We start from the raw sequence: 14,557 nt of genomic DNA, 5'->3' as shown, positions 1-14,557 counted from the left end.
CGCGAGGGGACGCGGATACCTTCACAGTTATACGCGTCCCCTCGCGGGCTTCACAGGTGTCCGTGGCGACGCGGACACCTGTGAAGCCCGCGAGGGGACGCGTTTACCTGTGAAGGTATCCGCGTGCGCTCGCCACCCTTCGGGCTCGGTGGCTCGCTGCGCTCACCACACTATTCTATTCTAAACTCCACGCCGACATGGCTAGTGGGGGTATGAAAAGGTTGGAGGACGCGTACCGCCGCCGCTCGCCACGCTTCGGGTTCACGTTGATCGTGGGGTGGCGTTAACTAATTTTGGGGGGCCATTTCACTGTTCAGGGGTGTTTTGGGGGGTTTCTGGACCATTTAACATTGTTCCCTGTTGATTTGGGTAAATTGAGCCATTTAACATTGTTCCCTATGGGAAATCGGGGGCATCGCGTCGGGACCATTTAATGCTTATTTAGCCGCATGCGACGCGACCGACGCGATTTTTTAACTTTTCAATGCATTTCAATGGTAAATCGGGTCCATCGCGTCGGGGGCCATCGCATACCACTATTAAGGGCACAAGATCAATGCGATTGTGGGCGTGCTAGGAAACAAGTACCGATTTTTATTTTCCATTATATTGAATATTTTTTATTTTCATAATTATTTCTTTATGTATACATATTTTGTTATAATATATATATATATATATTTATTTCCAATTTACTTTTTAAATATTTCTGATTCTTTTCTTTTATATTCTAAACATTCCCTTCCTCCATCTATGATTATACACCACGTAACCGGTAAGCGCTCATATTTATTCCTACTCCGACAGGTAGATTTACTAAGGAGGGTACTGTCAAAAAGACAAATGGTTTTAAACCAGCAATAGATGAGCAAGCCCTGGTTTAACACTTACTCCTGATGCATTTTTCAAACTATAGGTCGAAGCTGCTGATAGTCTGCTTTCACAACCTGCTCCTTAGGAAACCTACCCACTAGTGTTACGCTGTTGAATAATGTTGCCACGGTGTAGTTACTTCTGGTAGGATTAACAATAAACTCAAACTCAAGCATGTTAATACTGGGTCACACTAACGGTTACTTGGTGATCACATGACTTTCCATGACGTCATAAACCGCACAGGCAGCGGAACTTTTACGCTGGGCGAGGTACAAGAGTTGATTTTCCGGAGATGGTTTTAACATGTGAACAAGTCATCTGAGGAGTGTTTATAGAAACGTTAATATTTGGAAAATGCTTGCAATCGTCGATTAAAAGCAAATAGCGGGCAGGAATCAGAAAAAAACAAAAACATCTGTTATCACAGGGAAAGGAATTGAAAAGAAAAGTTGCATTTAAACCAAAAAGCATGCAAATCAAAGGATACAAAACATCTACCATAACGCTAAGAAAATACCCAATAATAATTTCAAAGGCTGCTGTAATGTAGCGGTAAGGCAAAGAGGACGCGTAACCAGGGCTGCAGTGACCCCAAGGTAACACAACTCCTGAGTGCCTCAACACACTGAAACAAAATCCTAACAAGTGTTCACCCCATCATTTACGGCTACGCCCAGCAACACTACTGGGGAAGCAAAAAAATAAAAAGGTTCCGTGCACATGCCAAACTATGATTGTTGAATGCCTGAACCCCATTTTACAAAAGCTTAGGACCAGGCAAAATGTATACTTAATGAGTAGGCACGGCAATATTTGAAAAACAAAAATATATATAAATAAATACAAGGAGTCTCTTTTTACTTGTACAAGTCAAAGTTGTGTCCAACGTGGGAACAAACCTTCCGCCAGCCTTTCTGATGTAGCCAGAAGAACGCCAGCCGCAATCACCGATTGTCAGTGGCTACTACTTGCCGGCAATAACCGCTACTTACGGCAAAATCTGATTCGTCCAACTCTTTCGGGATGTATCGAAATTTCTGTACAGGAGGTTAGCAGATTCTGGCTTAGCGGGCGATAAAGAAGTGCGTGAATATAATGGAATGATCGCATCTGTACGTTATGGCACTACTCTCCACCGCGCAGTAACGCGTTCAACAATACTTCACCTACGGACAACTTAAACAGGCCCATCCCAAACCTTAAAAAAAAATGGCGCTTTTAGGAGGTGCAAGGAAGTTTTTGCTCTCTGCCTGGGAAAAGAACCAAAAACACAATAAAGAAATGCAAATCAATAAGTAGAGACAAAGAAGCAAAAAAAGATGTACAACAAACAAGAAGATGAACAATGAGTGGGGGACCCACATGCAGACCCGTATATTCTGCCCTCTTGAAACACAAACTGTATTTGGGTTTGTTTTTTTTGTTTTTTTATTATCAATAATAACAACAATTATATAACAACATTTAGGGAGACAAGTAAAATGAACTATAAAAACAAAAACGGGAAGAAAAAAACATTTTATGTCAGAGGTGTTGATTAATATTCGCTCTTTTCTCATGAAATATCTATATATATATCTATATATAGATAAATAGATATATATATGTATGTATATATATATATATATCTCGATATATATATATATATATATATATATATATATATATATTTATATATACATACTTTGATATTTGTGTTTATAAGAAAAAAGATAGGCTCTTTGGGCCACATTTGAAATGAACTGGTGAATAGTGCAGGGACATCATGCATACTGGTGTATATAAAGACACGTTGCTACCCCCCCCCCCCTCCCCCACCTACACAAGCTGCTCTGCAGAAAACGGCTTCCTATGACTCAGATCTACACATTTCAGTAAGCATAAAATGTGCTGGATGCAACATTCTACAACCCTGGGGCCAGCTGCCCAGGTCTCTCTGATAGGAGACAGAAAAGGCAGTATTGCAAAACTCACTTCTGTTTCCCCGGCTAGGAAGAGAACAGCTTATGCGGACAGGAATGAGTAGTGTGAGTGGTGGAAATATAGCAGCAACACAAGATGGGAAAATGACTAGGTCCGGCAAAAAAAAAAAGCTGTCAGCTTGATATACCATGGCTTGTATAAAAGAGCAAAGTGCTAGGATATGAAAGTGGCAGCAAAGAAATAAAGGGGATGAGAAACCTTTGTGCGTATGATGAATAAGCAGAGATAGAGAATGTGCAAGGTTATAGTGCGGGACAAGGTCTGGTTTGTATTTAATAAAATTTGAACTGGTTTTATGGCTGCGCCTCTTGTATCCCCCCCCTTCCCCTCCCCTCTGCAAGCAATGGGCCATTGCTGTGCTTTATCACACAAGACTATGGTGGTAAATGTATGAGGCTTGGAGAAGTGGTATCTATCCCCATAAAGAACACTCTATGTGCAAGGTGATAATGCTCCAGCCAATCAGCTGCAATATGTAAATTGACAATTAGGCGCTGATTGGCTGGAGCATTACCACCCTGCACATAACGTGGGATAGATAGCACTTCTCCAAGTTCCATACATTTGATAAAAATACAAATATGCACAGACCCTCCCTAAAAAGAAAAAAAAAGTCCTGTAACAGACCCCGACTGCTTGTAATTATAGGTTCTCTCATACGAGAAGACATACAGAAGCAAATTGCTAAATAGGGTTGACGTTATATGGCTATAGGTGACAGTTACGATCTCTAGGAACAACGGTCTTTATATACACACACACACACACACCCTCCCTATATATATACATCCATACACACAGGCATTTTATATACACACACTTATATACACAGTCCCCACACATACGTTACATGGAACACTTTAGGATCTCACAAACCCTCTCACTGCCAACTGGAGATGATGCACTCCTGGCACACACAGGGTTAATTCTGATCATGATGAATGACAGACAAAAAAAAACAAAAAACACTAAAATAATAATAATAAAAATAATCATATGTAAAATAAGTAGCATATTGCACCAGGCCTAATCTCCAAAGGGCCTCTTGGGCGCTGCTGCGAGATCTGTGTCTGATGGTGGGTGGGCAGGAGGAGTTGGAACCCAGGGTGTAAGGTTATCCTAAAATCTCTACCCAGCTAACTATACAGGCACAATTCCTTCCATTACATATGTATATATAATATTTTATATAACCTCGCTACACTAGCTAAAGTGCAGACCACTGGTATGGCACATCTCGGCATGGAAATGGAAACTTGTCATTACAGGGGACAGTTTTGTTATGGTCATACCATAATGGTCACTGTGCCCCGCCTGTGTATTACACATACTGCCTCCATGCATTTATGTAGTGTGATGTAGGCACCCCTGTAGAAGGCTGTCTCCGGCATCGTACGTGTAACAATGATCTTCCTGCACTCCCTATACTGTACCTCCAATAACCATCCTACAGTATGCTGCGGCAGGTCTCATCTCCAGGTATAAGGCATGGTTCTGAAGATCAGAATCTTGTCTTGGAATCTTGGTGAGTCTCCTGGAAACTGACCAAGAAATATGCTCTATAAAGTATAAAATATTCTATTCTGGAGGAACTTTTTGCTGTCCACCTAACACCTTCTATATTATAATACAGCAAAAGAAAGAAAAAAATAACTAAAATATATATTTATATATATTAAAATGGCACATATATCCAGTCCCATTTACCCTTCACAATGAGGAGGGGGGGGTTCGAAGGTTTGTATTTTCTTTGGCTTTTTACAACTTAAGGACACTCGGAACTACATGTCCTAAGCTATACTAGTAAAATAAAATAGTGCAATTCATAAAAACTGGAGCTTGGTAGAGGTCATAGGTTACATTCATGACCACTGTCCGTTGGACCGTAATCAACTCTTTAAACATGAACAGAAAAAAATGCCAATGTACTGTAGATTGTGGGACATCAGCTGTCGCATGCCAATCTCATATAACACTTCACCCCAGGCACTAACCACTCCTGCCAGCCCACCCTAGGACACCAGTCTCGGTCGTCCACAGGTGCCTGTGATCCTGTGTCCCTGCTTGGGCGCTAGCCCCTCCTACTGTGAGGCTGTAGTCTCTCCTGCCACAATAGGTGCCAGACTTCTATATAGGATTCTTTGCTGGTGTGTCTACATTTCAGTCGCCACATATTTCCCCACCCCACGATGCTACCCCTCCTCACAGCGCCTTTGAACAAAATCCCTCCTCCTTTTTTTCCCTGCCACAACCTGCAACTGCGGCAAGTTCACAGACTTCTCTTTGAGTAACAGTGGGGTGTAGTCTCCCCACTACAAATTCCTGCCCTTCGTCATGAAGGCCCGAACTCCAGAACGGAGTATGGGTTAAAACAATTAAATGGTAAAATTAAAAATGAATGGGCGTTTCCAGAATCAGTGTCTGTGATGAGGTGGGGCATGGAGAGTCAGTTTGGGGAAGGAATACAGATGAAATTTGGCGCTAAAGCTGCAGATACTGTTGGTGTTCAAAAGATGGGACCCTCTGTTTCTTGAATGAAACCTGCAAAAGAATAAGATGATCTTGTGTAAGTATATCGGTAGTCCGATCGCTACAGCTATGCTACACCTAGTACGTCAAACCTGGTACGCTGCAAAGAGAACCTGTGTACTGCCTGCTCTGATTCAAAGTGCTGAAAGGGTCAACATCTCACAATTATACCCCTTTCACACCGCAAAAATAACCCGGGTCTATACCAGGTTGACGTGAGGAGTGAAATGGCCATGTCAAATATCCCAGGTCCAGTAACCCAGCAATCCAACCAGGGATAAAAAGAAGTGTTAGCCCAAGTAGGACCTGGGTTGCTGGGCAGCGTGAACAGGTAACCCAGGTTGAGCGACCCGGGTCCTGTTCACTTCTATGGAGGAGGCAGTAGAATCAACTCAGTGCTGCCTCCTCCCCCGTCTGACGGGCCGTCGCTCCGCCCCGCCTCCTGGATGGCGTCAGCGACCTGGCAATAAGCTGGATCCCGTTCACTTCTATGGAGGAGGCAGTATCAACTCAGTGCTGCCACCATTACCCGCCGCCACTTTGTCACCCAGATGACATCAGCAACTCTGCTAAGCAAACCGCGCAAATTATGGGTTTCTCCAGGGATGGACCCATGTCCAAATCCTGGCTGCGACCGGTCATTTGCGATGTGAACGAGGTAGAAGATCTCAGCAGTCCACCAAACCAAAATATTGGGGCACATTTATTAAGTCTCATGAAGTGATAAAGGGGCTGGTACTTCATCACTTACCAATCAGCTCCTGACTTTCATGTCACAGGCTGGGATTGACAGCAGCTGACTGGTTGGTGCGTTATCACCATCCACTTTATCACCTCACCAGGCTAAATAAATCTACCCCAATGTTTGACAAACATAATAAAAACAGACAAGCGGAGCGCCCGTTAAGGCAGGCAGTGCACAGGTCCTTTTTGCAGCGTACCAGGTTTAACATACAGCCCATACAAGACTAAACATCCCTTACGTGTAAGGCTCCATACCTCGGTTCACACTCCTGCCTGCTCCATGCTGAAGTTCAGATCAGTGTGTTTGTACCCCAGCAGCATGGTAGCGGGATAGCAAGAGTTGGTGAGGTGCTGCCCATTGTCATCTATCACAGATAGATCTGTCTCTTCAGGAGTCCTCTCACAATCTGTACAAAAGAGAAAGCAAATGCTAATATGGCAGTAATAACAGCAGCAGAACAGGAAGCAGACGGCAGGACTGTAGCATGTGGAGATGCAATATAAGGGAAGAACAGGGAGACAAGCAAGAGGCATAGAAAGAGAACTCACCAGTCCGAGACCAGAAGAAGCCAAAAATTAGAAAACACAGTTGATGGGCATGGACATCACAAAGGGGTGGACGGGGGGAGCGGCAGGGAAAAGTTCAGATGGGAGCCCAGGGGCATCACTGGGAGGGGGAGTTTAGTATCGCCGGCAAACCATGTAAGGAACCGAGGGAGATTGTTGAGGGGACTGTACCTAAACTAGTATAACTTTAGGAGCGGCTTCGCCCCTCTGCAACCAGTGGTATCTAGGGGGTATTTGATCTAGGCCAATATTTCCACCAGCCGGAAATACTATCCGTCAGTATTCAATCCTTTGTTAAAAGTGGAATCTGCATTGGTGAAAACGGCCACTGGATTATGGAACCTGCGGCTGCTTTCACCGATCAGGAGTTTCCAACTGACAGAAACTATTCAGACAGCTGGGAATACGGACGATATATCAGTCGGGATTAAAGAGTGTTTACATTGGGGCAAACCTGTACATTCGGATCTGATTATTTGTGAAGGTTCGGTTTGGTTACATAGTCTGTGATGGGTATATGGTCATTGGGTGGACACATTATAGGTCAACGTACATTGGATGGACCACTAAATGGCAACATGGCTTAGGTCGACATATAAAATAGGTTGACATGCTTAAGATCGACATGGATGGAAGGTTGACACCGGGTTTTTCACTTCTTTTTTCAGCCAACATGCGGAATTTCATGCCCTACAATGGAGTGGAGGGAGAGTAGTGTGTCGACCTTCCATCCATGTCAACCTTAAGCATGTTGACCTATTTCCTGTGTCAACCTAAGGCACGTAGAGCTTTAGTGGTCGACCCAATGTCACATACCCTCTGTGATGTGTGCTGCACCCTCAGGAATGGCCATTCTTGAAGCCAAGATGCAGCCCAAGGGAGAGTATTCTCCCTGTTACAGTAAGGCGGTGGTCACGGATACTTCTCCTGTAACGTTTTCATAGCCCAGTGCCTCCCCGATTGGATCAAAGTGAAACAGGAGGACAGCCACTTAGAATGAGCTCATAGGTCTGGCTGCACTGCGAACTCGCTCCGGGGGGTTTTGTACACCATTAGCTGTTGACATTGCAAGCACGTAGCAGGCATCTAATGGTGGGGACACTGCTGAAGCAAGCGGTATATAGCAGGAGTGCAAAAACAACGGCTGCTGCCAGCAAAAATTAGGAAACAAAAGTTGTCGTGAACAAAGAGCAATTAGTGCATAGGTGGAGTGTAAACACAAGAATGAAACATGCATCAAGGCACAATAAGCGCGAGGAAACCATGTAAGGTTAGAGAAGACAGGTGGAGCCTTGAGAACACAAATCACCTTCACTCTCCCCGTCCTGGAGCTGCTGACTCCCCATGAGTGACGAGTTGCTCAGAACGGCGTCGGACATGCGAGCGGAGCTCAGAGCTTTACCGGCCATTAGGCTCATACCAGCCAGGTTGTCCAGCTGCACCTGGAAGGAACGGCAGCAGTCAGTGTACAGGCAGTATGAACTACAGGCATCCTGTGGGCCCAGAGATTTCCCTAATCCTAAGGGGACAACCAAAGCTCCTACTTGTATAGATCTAAACATTGCGTAGAGAATCCAGCCACAAGACCTACGTACAAAGGCGTCATCACTGGTTTGGATGGTGTGGTGCCGCTGCAGCATCCGGGTGCGGGCATGCTCACTCGGGGACGTCCTGGGAGGGTATGGGACACCATTGTGGTCTGGAACTTCCATGACATTAGGAGGGGAAACCCTATCCATGCAGTTCACCGAAGGTCTTGGCTCTATGAAAATAAAGAAAAAAATTAGCATATTGTGTTGGCTGTAGTACATATATCACGCCGGTAGTACTCCCAGAAAAACATAGGATTCATTTGCCATCTTAACCCAGTTTCTGTTGTTTCCTTGAACAGTGTGTTATAAAATAAAAATAGGTTACATAACATTATATTTAAACCTTCCATATAAACATTTATATAGGTAGCTACACAAACCGCTCAAGGGGTCAGGAGGCATAGAGCACAGAATGACTGTATAGGGTCAATAGGTATAGAGCACAGGATGGTATAGAGCAGTGGTTCTTAATCTCGGTCCTCAAGTACCCCCAACAGGTCACGTTTTTCAGGTCTCCACACAATCACAGGTAAAATAATTATCTCCACCTGTGATTTTTCTATTAAATGTGTCAGTGAGTAATGAGTGCACCTGTAGGGTGACTTGGAAATCGTGCACTGTTAGGGGTACGTGCTGACCCCTGGGGATAGATAGACACACACAGACAGTAAAACAAGATTAAAGGTACAGTTAGAGTTACGTATTAACTGTCCCAACCCCCTGGGGAGGAACTCTGCGCATGTGCCTGTGTGCGGAAACTATCACCTGGCAGGTAAACGGTATGCGTGAAAGTAACATCTACATGAATGACAGGACCCCAGTGGAATACTGCCCAGAGCATCGCACTGCCAACTACCTTGCACAGTGTATTCTGGTGCCATCCCTTTCCCAGGTTAATGGCACATATATAAGATAAAATGTAAGTCCTCAGACCGGGCCACCTTCAACCATTGCTCCGTGGTCTAGTTCTGGCACTCATGTGCCCAATGTTGGCACCTTCACCGCAGGAAAGCAGCTAGGCACAGTGTGTTCTGACACCTTTCTATCATGTGCTACATTGGTTCCTCTGTGGGATAGGACCACACAGGCTAGCCCTCACTCACCATGGCCATCAATGAGCCTTTGGTGCCCACAACCCTACCAGTTACCTACCATGCCATACAGGAAGCACCCAACAAGATCTGCTGTGACCCAATCATCTAGTCATTGCAATTTGTCCCTGGTCAGAATGCTCAGATCCTTACAAATCCTAACTTTCTGCATCAAAAACATCTACTTCAAGAACCGACTATTCACTCGCTGCCTAATATTTGCCCCTACCTCACAGGTGCGCTGTAATGGGAAAAGGGATTCCCCCGTCAGAGGCTTAAATGCTAGAACAGATGGGTAAGTGTTGTGTGCAGTAATAGAAGCTCTTACTAAGCAATATATTTTCTAGGTTTTGTAACCTTAAACTATTTAAAAGGCTTCTCCATCCTCTGGTGATCGCTTCCATAACATGCATTTCCTATACAAAGCATGGCAGAGGGAATGCCCGACCGAAACCGGCGTGCGAATATTTGCCTCGGCATGCAAATGGATGTGTACGCTGAAACATCCATTCGCATGTAGCCGCATGGGCGACGGTCACTGACCAGCGAATGATTTTTTTTTGCCCGCTCGCATATAAAAATCGGCACTTTACCTAGAACCGCACCCATCGCTGGCATCGCATGTACATCGCATGCCATTATAATGGCATGCGATGCGACCGATGTGATGCCCGCGATTTTACAAAGAAATGCATGTTAAAATGTAAATTGCGTCGGTCGCATCGCATGCGACCAAAAAATTGCATGCGATGTGACCGACGCGATTACCGCGATTTTACATAGGAAACAATGTTAAATGGCCCAATTGACCCGATTTCACATAGGGAACAATGTTAAATGGCCCAGAGACCCCAAATAGCCACTCTGAAGTGTGAAATGCCCCCCCCCCCCCATTGTTAACGCCACCCCACAATCAACGTCAACCCGAAGCGTGGTGAGCCCGCGAGGGGCGGCGGTACGCGTCCTCCGACCTTTTCATACCCCCACTATCCACGTCGGCGTGGAATTGAGAATAGAAAGTGTGGCGAGCGCAGCGAGCCCGAAGCGTGGCGAGCCCCGCGGATACCTTCACAGGTATCCGCGTCCCCTCGCGGGCTTCACAGGTATGCGCGTCCGCTCGCCACGCTTCGGGCTCGGTGGCTCGCCACACTTTGTATTCTCAACTCCACGCTGACGTGGATAGTGGGGGTATGAAAAGGTCGGAGGACGCGTACCGCCGCCGCTCGCCACGCTTCGGGTTGACGTTGATCGTGGGGTGGCGTTAACAATTGGGGGGCCCATTTCACACTTCAGGGTGGCTATTTGTGGTCTGTGGGCCATTTAATATTGTTCCCTATGTAAAATCACGGTAATCGCTTCGGTCGCATCGCATGCGATTTTTTGGTCGCATGCGATGCGACTGACGCGATTTTTTACCTTGCGATGCCTACGATCAAAATCGTGGGCGCCGTTCTAGGTAAAGAGTACCTAAAAATCTGTTTCATCTAAATTTTATCTGGGTCAGAGATGGCTGAAAAGGTAGCGGGCACTGACGTCCTGTGATGTCAGCATACCTGTGTTCACATGAGGGGGCCCAGCTTTTTTGGGGGCGTACACAAGAAACGCTGGGCATCCCCATGTGTTCCTCCTTCCAGCCTCCCTCCTGCACGAATGCCTCAGCGTGAAAGTCGCCAAAGGCATTCGCAAAGCGGCCGTGCACATGCGTATATCCGCATATTCGCATGCGCAGAGCCGCACCATCAGCCTTCGTACCGGAATCGGCTCTTTACAAGCCAACCTGTATCACCGAGTGCATGCATTTACATACAGAGTGCAGATATTTTTTTTTATGCGCCTTCTTAAATACTATGAACAAAGAAAAACATTTAGTAAAACTTCTGGAGTCTCTACATTAAAAACACTCCACAAACACGATTTCATCACAAAAACTTGCAAAAAAAACCCTTGAGTCACGGTCAGATTACAGAGGAGACAAAGTCCTACTGATTAACCTGACCAGCGCGGTCCACAGTACATACAACTAAACCCCAAAGCAAACAGAAACACCACCCAAGTCAAATAAACACCCTCGTCCGTTACTTCCCCCTGTGTAACCACGCAGACAGAGAGCAGACATTGTGCCGCATCAGGGGGAAGCTGGTTCAGACCTGGAGTGCAATGTTGGCAGACAGGAAGTGTAGGGGTTAAAGTGTTTTGATGGGTTTCTAGGTATAAGGCTTCATGATGACAGTTCAAGAGGCAAACTGATAAAATCCATTAAGATAATAGCAGGGCTATCTGTAAGCGTTTCCCCATACTTCGCTTCACAGATGTTCTGGCTCTGACTCAGGAGGTGGATGCAGAGGCCGTGAAGCAAGCAAACGTCCGATGTTAAGTCTACACATACAAACATTCGAGTCCCGTGTGCTAACGGTTACCGTATGGTGGAACAAGAGTGATTCAGGAAGATCTGTCTGCTCAGACTCACCCGACCTTTACTCGTAGGCGCCTACATAAGGTCCCAAGTGTTTTGGGAGAATGTTCACAGTAAAAATTGTTGTAAACTCACCTCTGCTGGTAGGCTTGGTCCTGCTATACGAGGTCTGCGGCTGATACTGCTGCGTACCCAAATCTTGCTCCCTCATTGTCTCTAGAAGAGATTCTGTGTCCCCATGTCCAGTCTCCTGCTGGGGTTTGCTCAAACCTCTGACAGTATCTCCCTCACCCATTCTGTGTCCTCCACCAGAAGAGTCCTCCTCCATGCTCTCTGATTGCAGCATAGATGGGTGATATCTGGGTGGTGGGGGTGCAGGTGTTGCTTGATGCATACATTCTTGCGCTCGAATCTGGAGGAGATGGTGGTAGGGTTCAGAGGGACTCTGGTAGGAAAGGTTACCTGCATCTCCTTGACTCAGGTGCTGGTTGAAAAGTTCATTGAGTTCCTGCTGCTGTTGCTGGTGCTGTTTAATAAGCTGCATGAAGTCAGCGGGGGGTAAGCGTGAATCCGCGTGGCCGGTCAGAGAGTGACGCGGGGAGAGCAGCCCCTGAAGCATGTGCGGCAATTGCTGGTGATGCCTGGTGTACGTACTGGGTGTGGGCGAGAGCAAGGCCTGCTGCAGCACAGATGTGGGGTAATTCTGTTGAGTCGCAGAAAACGGAGGGTACTGCTCTATTTGTGGAACTTTCAGAGCTTGAGGATAACCAGTGGCACCAGGCGGGTTGTATCCTGCACTTCCTTGGGTAGTGTATCCTGTAGGGGGAGGCCGTGTCTGATCAGTAAACACGTGAGGGTGGAGGTGGGACTGGTCATAGTTTGTGGAGGGGGAGAAGCGCCCCATATTCACGCTGAAAGATATGATAAGAGTCACATGACTACAATCGGTAGTACTGACCGCTGAAACGGTTACATTGGGGCAGATGTATTAAGCATGGAGAAGAGATAAGGTGGAGATAAAGTGAAAGGACATAAAGCACCAGCCAATCACCTCCCAACTGTCATTTTCAAACACCGTTCATTGGCTGGTACTTTATCTCCTTTCACGTTATCTCCACTTTATCTCTTCTACAGGCTTAATACATCTGCCCCACTATCGGTAAAACCCACCCTGTTCTCTCCAGTACTACACTCAATATGAATCTGGACTCAAACTAGTTTGAAGCACTGAACCCTCTGCGCATCCCATGTTCCTCAATTCATCCCTCCTGCAAATTCATCTGGATAATCCATTAGTAACACAACACTGTCTATTCCTGCGCTATCATCGTGCATTCAGTCCAATTGTGCACTGTGGGTCTGATTCAGACCTGCTCGCTTAGCAGCGTTCTTTCACTGCTTAGCGAGCGGGTAAACTCCAGACACCGAGGGAGCACGGAACCCCCCCCAATGACCTCACCGGCATACAAATTTGCATTCGGTCGTTCGGGCGAAAAATCATTCCATGGGCACGACTTTTATCTGGGCCGGAGATGGCCGAAACTGAGATTTATGTCTTACCTGTTAAATCTCTTTCTTCGAGGACGTCAGGGGCCACAGGGATTACATTGGGTAGAGAGTGAGGTCACGACCTTTCCAGCACCAGAAAGGATAAAACTTCTGGACTGCCCAGAGACAGCCCTGGCTCCTCCCTCCTCTACCCCGCCTCCTAGGCTAGCTTACTTTCAGTTTTTTCCAAAGCCAGGCAGGAGACAAGATAGAAGGAAGAGAAACCCATACAGTAACACATTCAACAAATATATGTGTGTGTGGTTGCTCAACAGAGGAACCATAACTGTGACATGTATAAGTACCTCAACAAAGGAACTTTTAACTAAGTTCACTCAACGGAGGAACTATGAACTTCAATACTATGAAGCAGGCGCGGCAGGGAGGGATCCCTGTGGCCCCTGACGTCCTCGAAGAAAGAGATTTAACAGGTAAGACATAAATCTCAGTTTCTTCTGCGGCAGACGTCAGGGGCCAGAGGGATTACATTGGGATGTCCTAAAGCAGCCACCTAAGGGTGGGGACGCGCCTGTGCCGCGGCCAGTATATTCTGGACGAATGCCGAGTTCTGAGAGGCAAACATAACAAACGCAAAAAAGCGTAAGAAATCGTTGGCAGACGACCAAGTTGCCGCCTTGCCAAGTTGCTCTGCCGTTGCACCACCTGTAAAAGCCCGAAACACACCCACAGATGTAGTGGAATGAGCCCGTACCCCTGCAAGAACGGAGAGTGAGGTGAACAAGGAATCCTGCTTGATAAACGACCGCAGATATCGGCTGGCAATAGTCTGCATGGTAGCAGACCAGCCCCTCTTATGAATTCTCTAGTGGATAAAGAGAGAGTCAGATGGCCAAAGTATTACAGCGTGATGTACATAGTCGTGCAAAGCACAGACCATCTCCAGTTGATTGCTGCCCAGGAGAGACCGCCGGCCTACAAAGGGCAGGTATCACTATCTCCTGGATGACTTGAAATTCAGGAACCACCTTGTGAAGTGTAAAGTAACGTTTCAAAGAATCCGTTCTATGAGAATGAAAGACTATGAAAGGCGATTGACCTAACAGAGCCTACCGGGCAGACACCCAGCAGCAACGGTCAACAGGAAAACCGTTGTCCCAGTTAGCCTGTAAAGAGCCCTAAAGTGCCCAAAGAATCAGAGAAAGATTTTATCAAACCACCATGTTTGTAACAACCAGAGGTTGGATCTGCAGGAC

At 46.2% G+C, this 14,557-nt stretch overlaps 1 protein-coding gene across 1 annotated transcript in view; it reads right to left on the bottom strand.

The window, feature by feature from the left end:
* Positions 1–373: 373 nt before the first annotated feature.
* SIK3 (SIK family kinase 3) overlaps positions 374–14,557 on the bottom strand; it is a 112,906-nt gene continuing 98,722 nt past the window's right edge. The window contains exons 21-25 of the mRNA XM_083163164.1: positions 11,931–12,706; positions 8,295–8,461; positions 8,009–8,141; positions 6,388–6,539; positions 374–5,400 (exon numbers count right to left, since the gene is read on the bottom strand). Coding sequence (XP_083019290.1) covers positions 6,394–6,539; positions 8,009–8,141; positions 8,295–8,461; positions 11,931–12,706 — 1,222 coding nt within the window. The 3' untranslated portion in view covers positions 374–5,400; positions 6,388–6,393. The remainder of the gene's footprint in view (positions 5,401–6,387; positions 6,540–8,008; positions 8,142–8,294; positions 8,462–11,930; positions 12,707–14,557) is intronic.

This window comes from Crinia signifera, chromosome 19 (assembly GCF_055691185.1).
Source record: "Crinia signifera chromosome 19, ASM5569118v1, whole genome shotgun sequence".
Lineage (NCBI taxonomy): Eukaryota > Metazoa > Chordata > Amphibia > Anura > Myobatrachidae > Crinia > Crinia signifera.
Note: the sequence above shows the minus strand (reverse complement) of the source record. Positions and strands in the feature narration are given on the sequence as shown.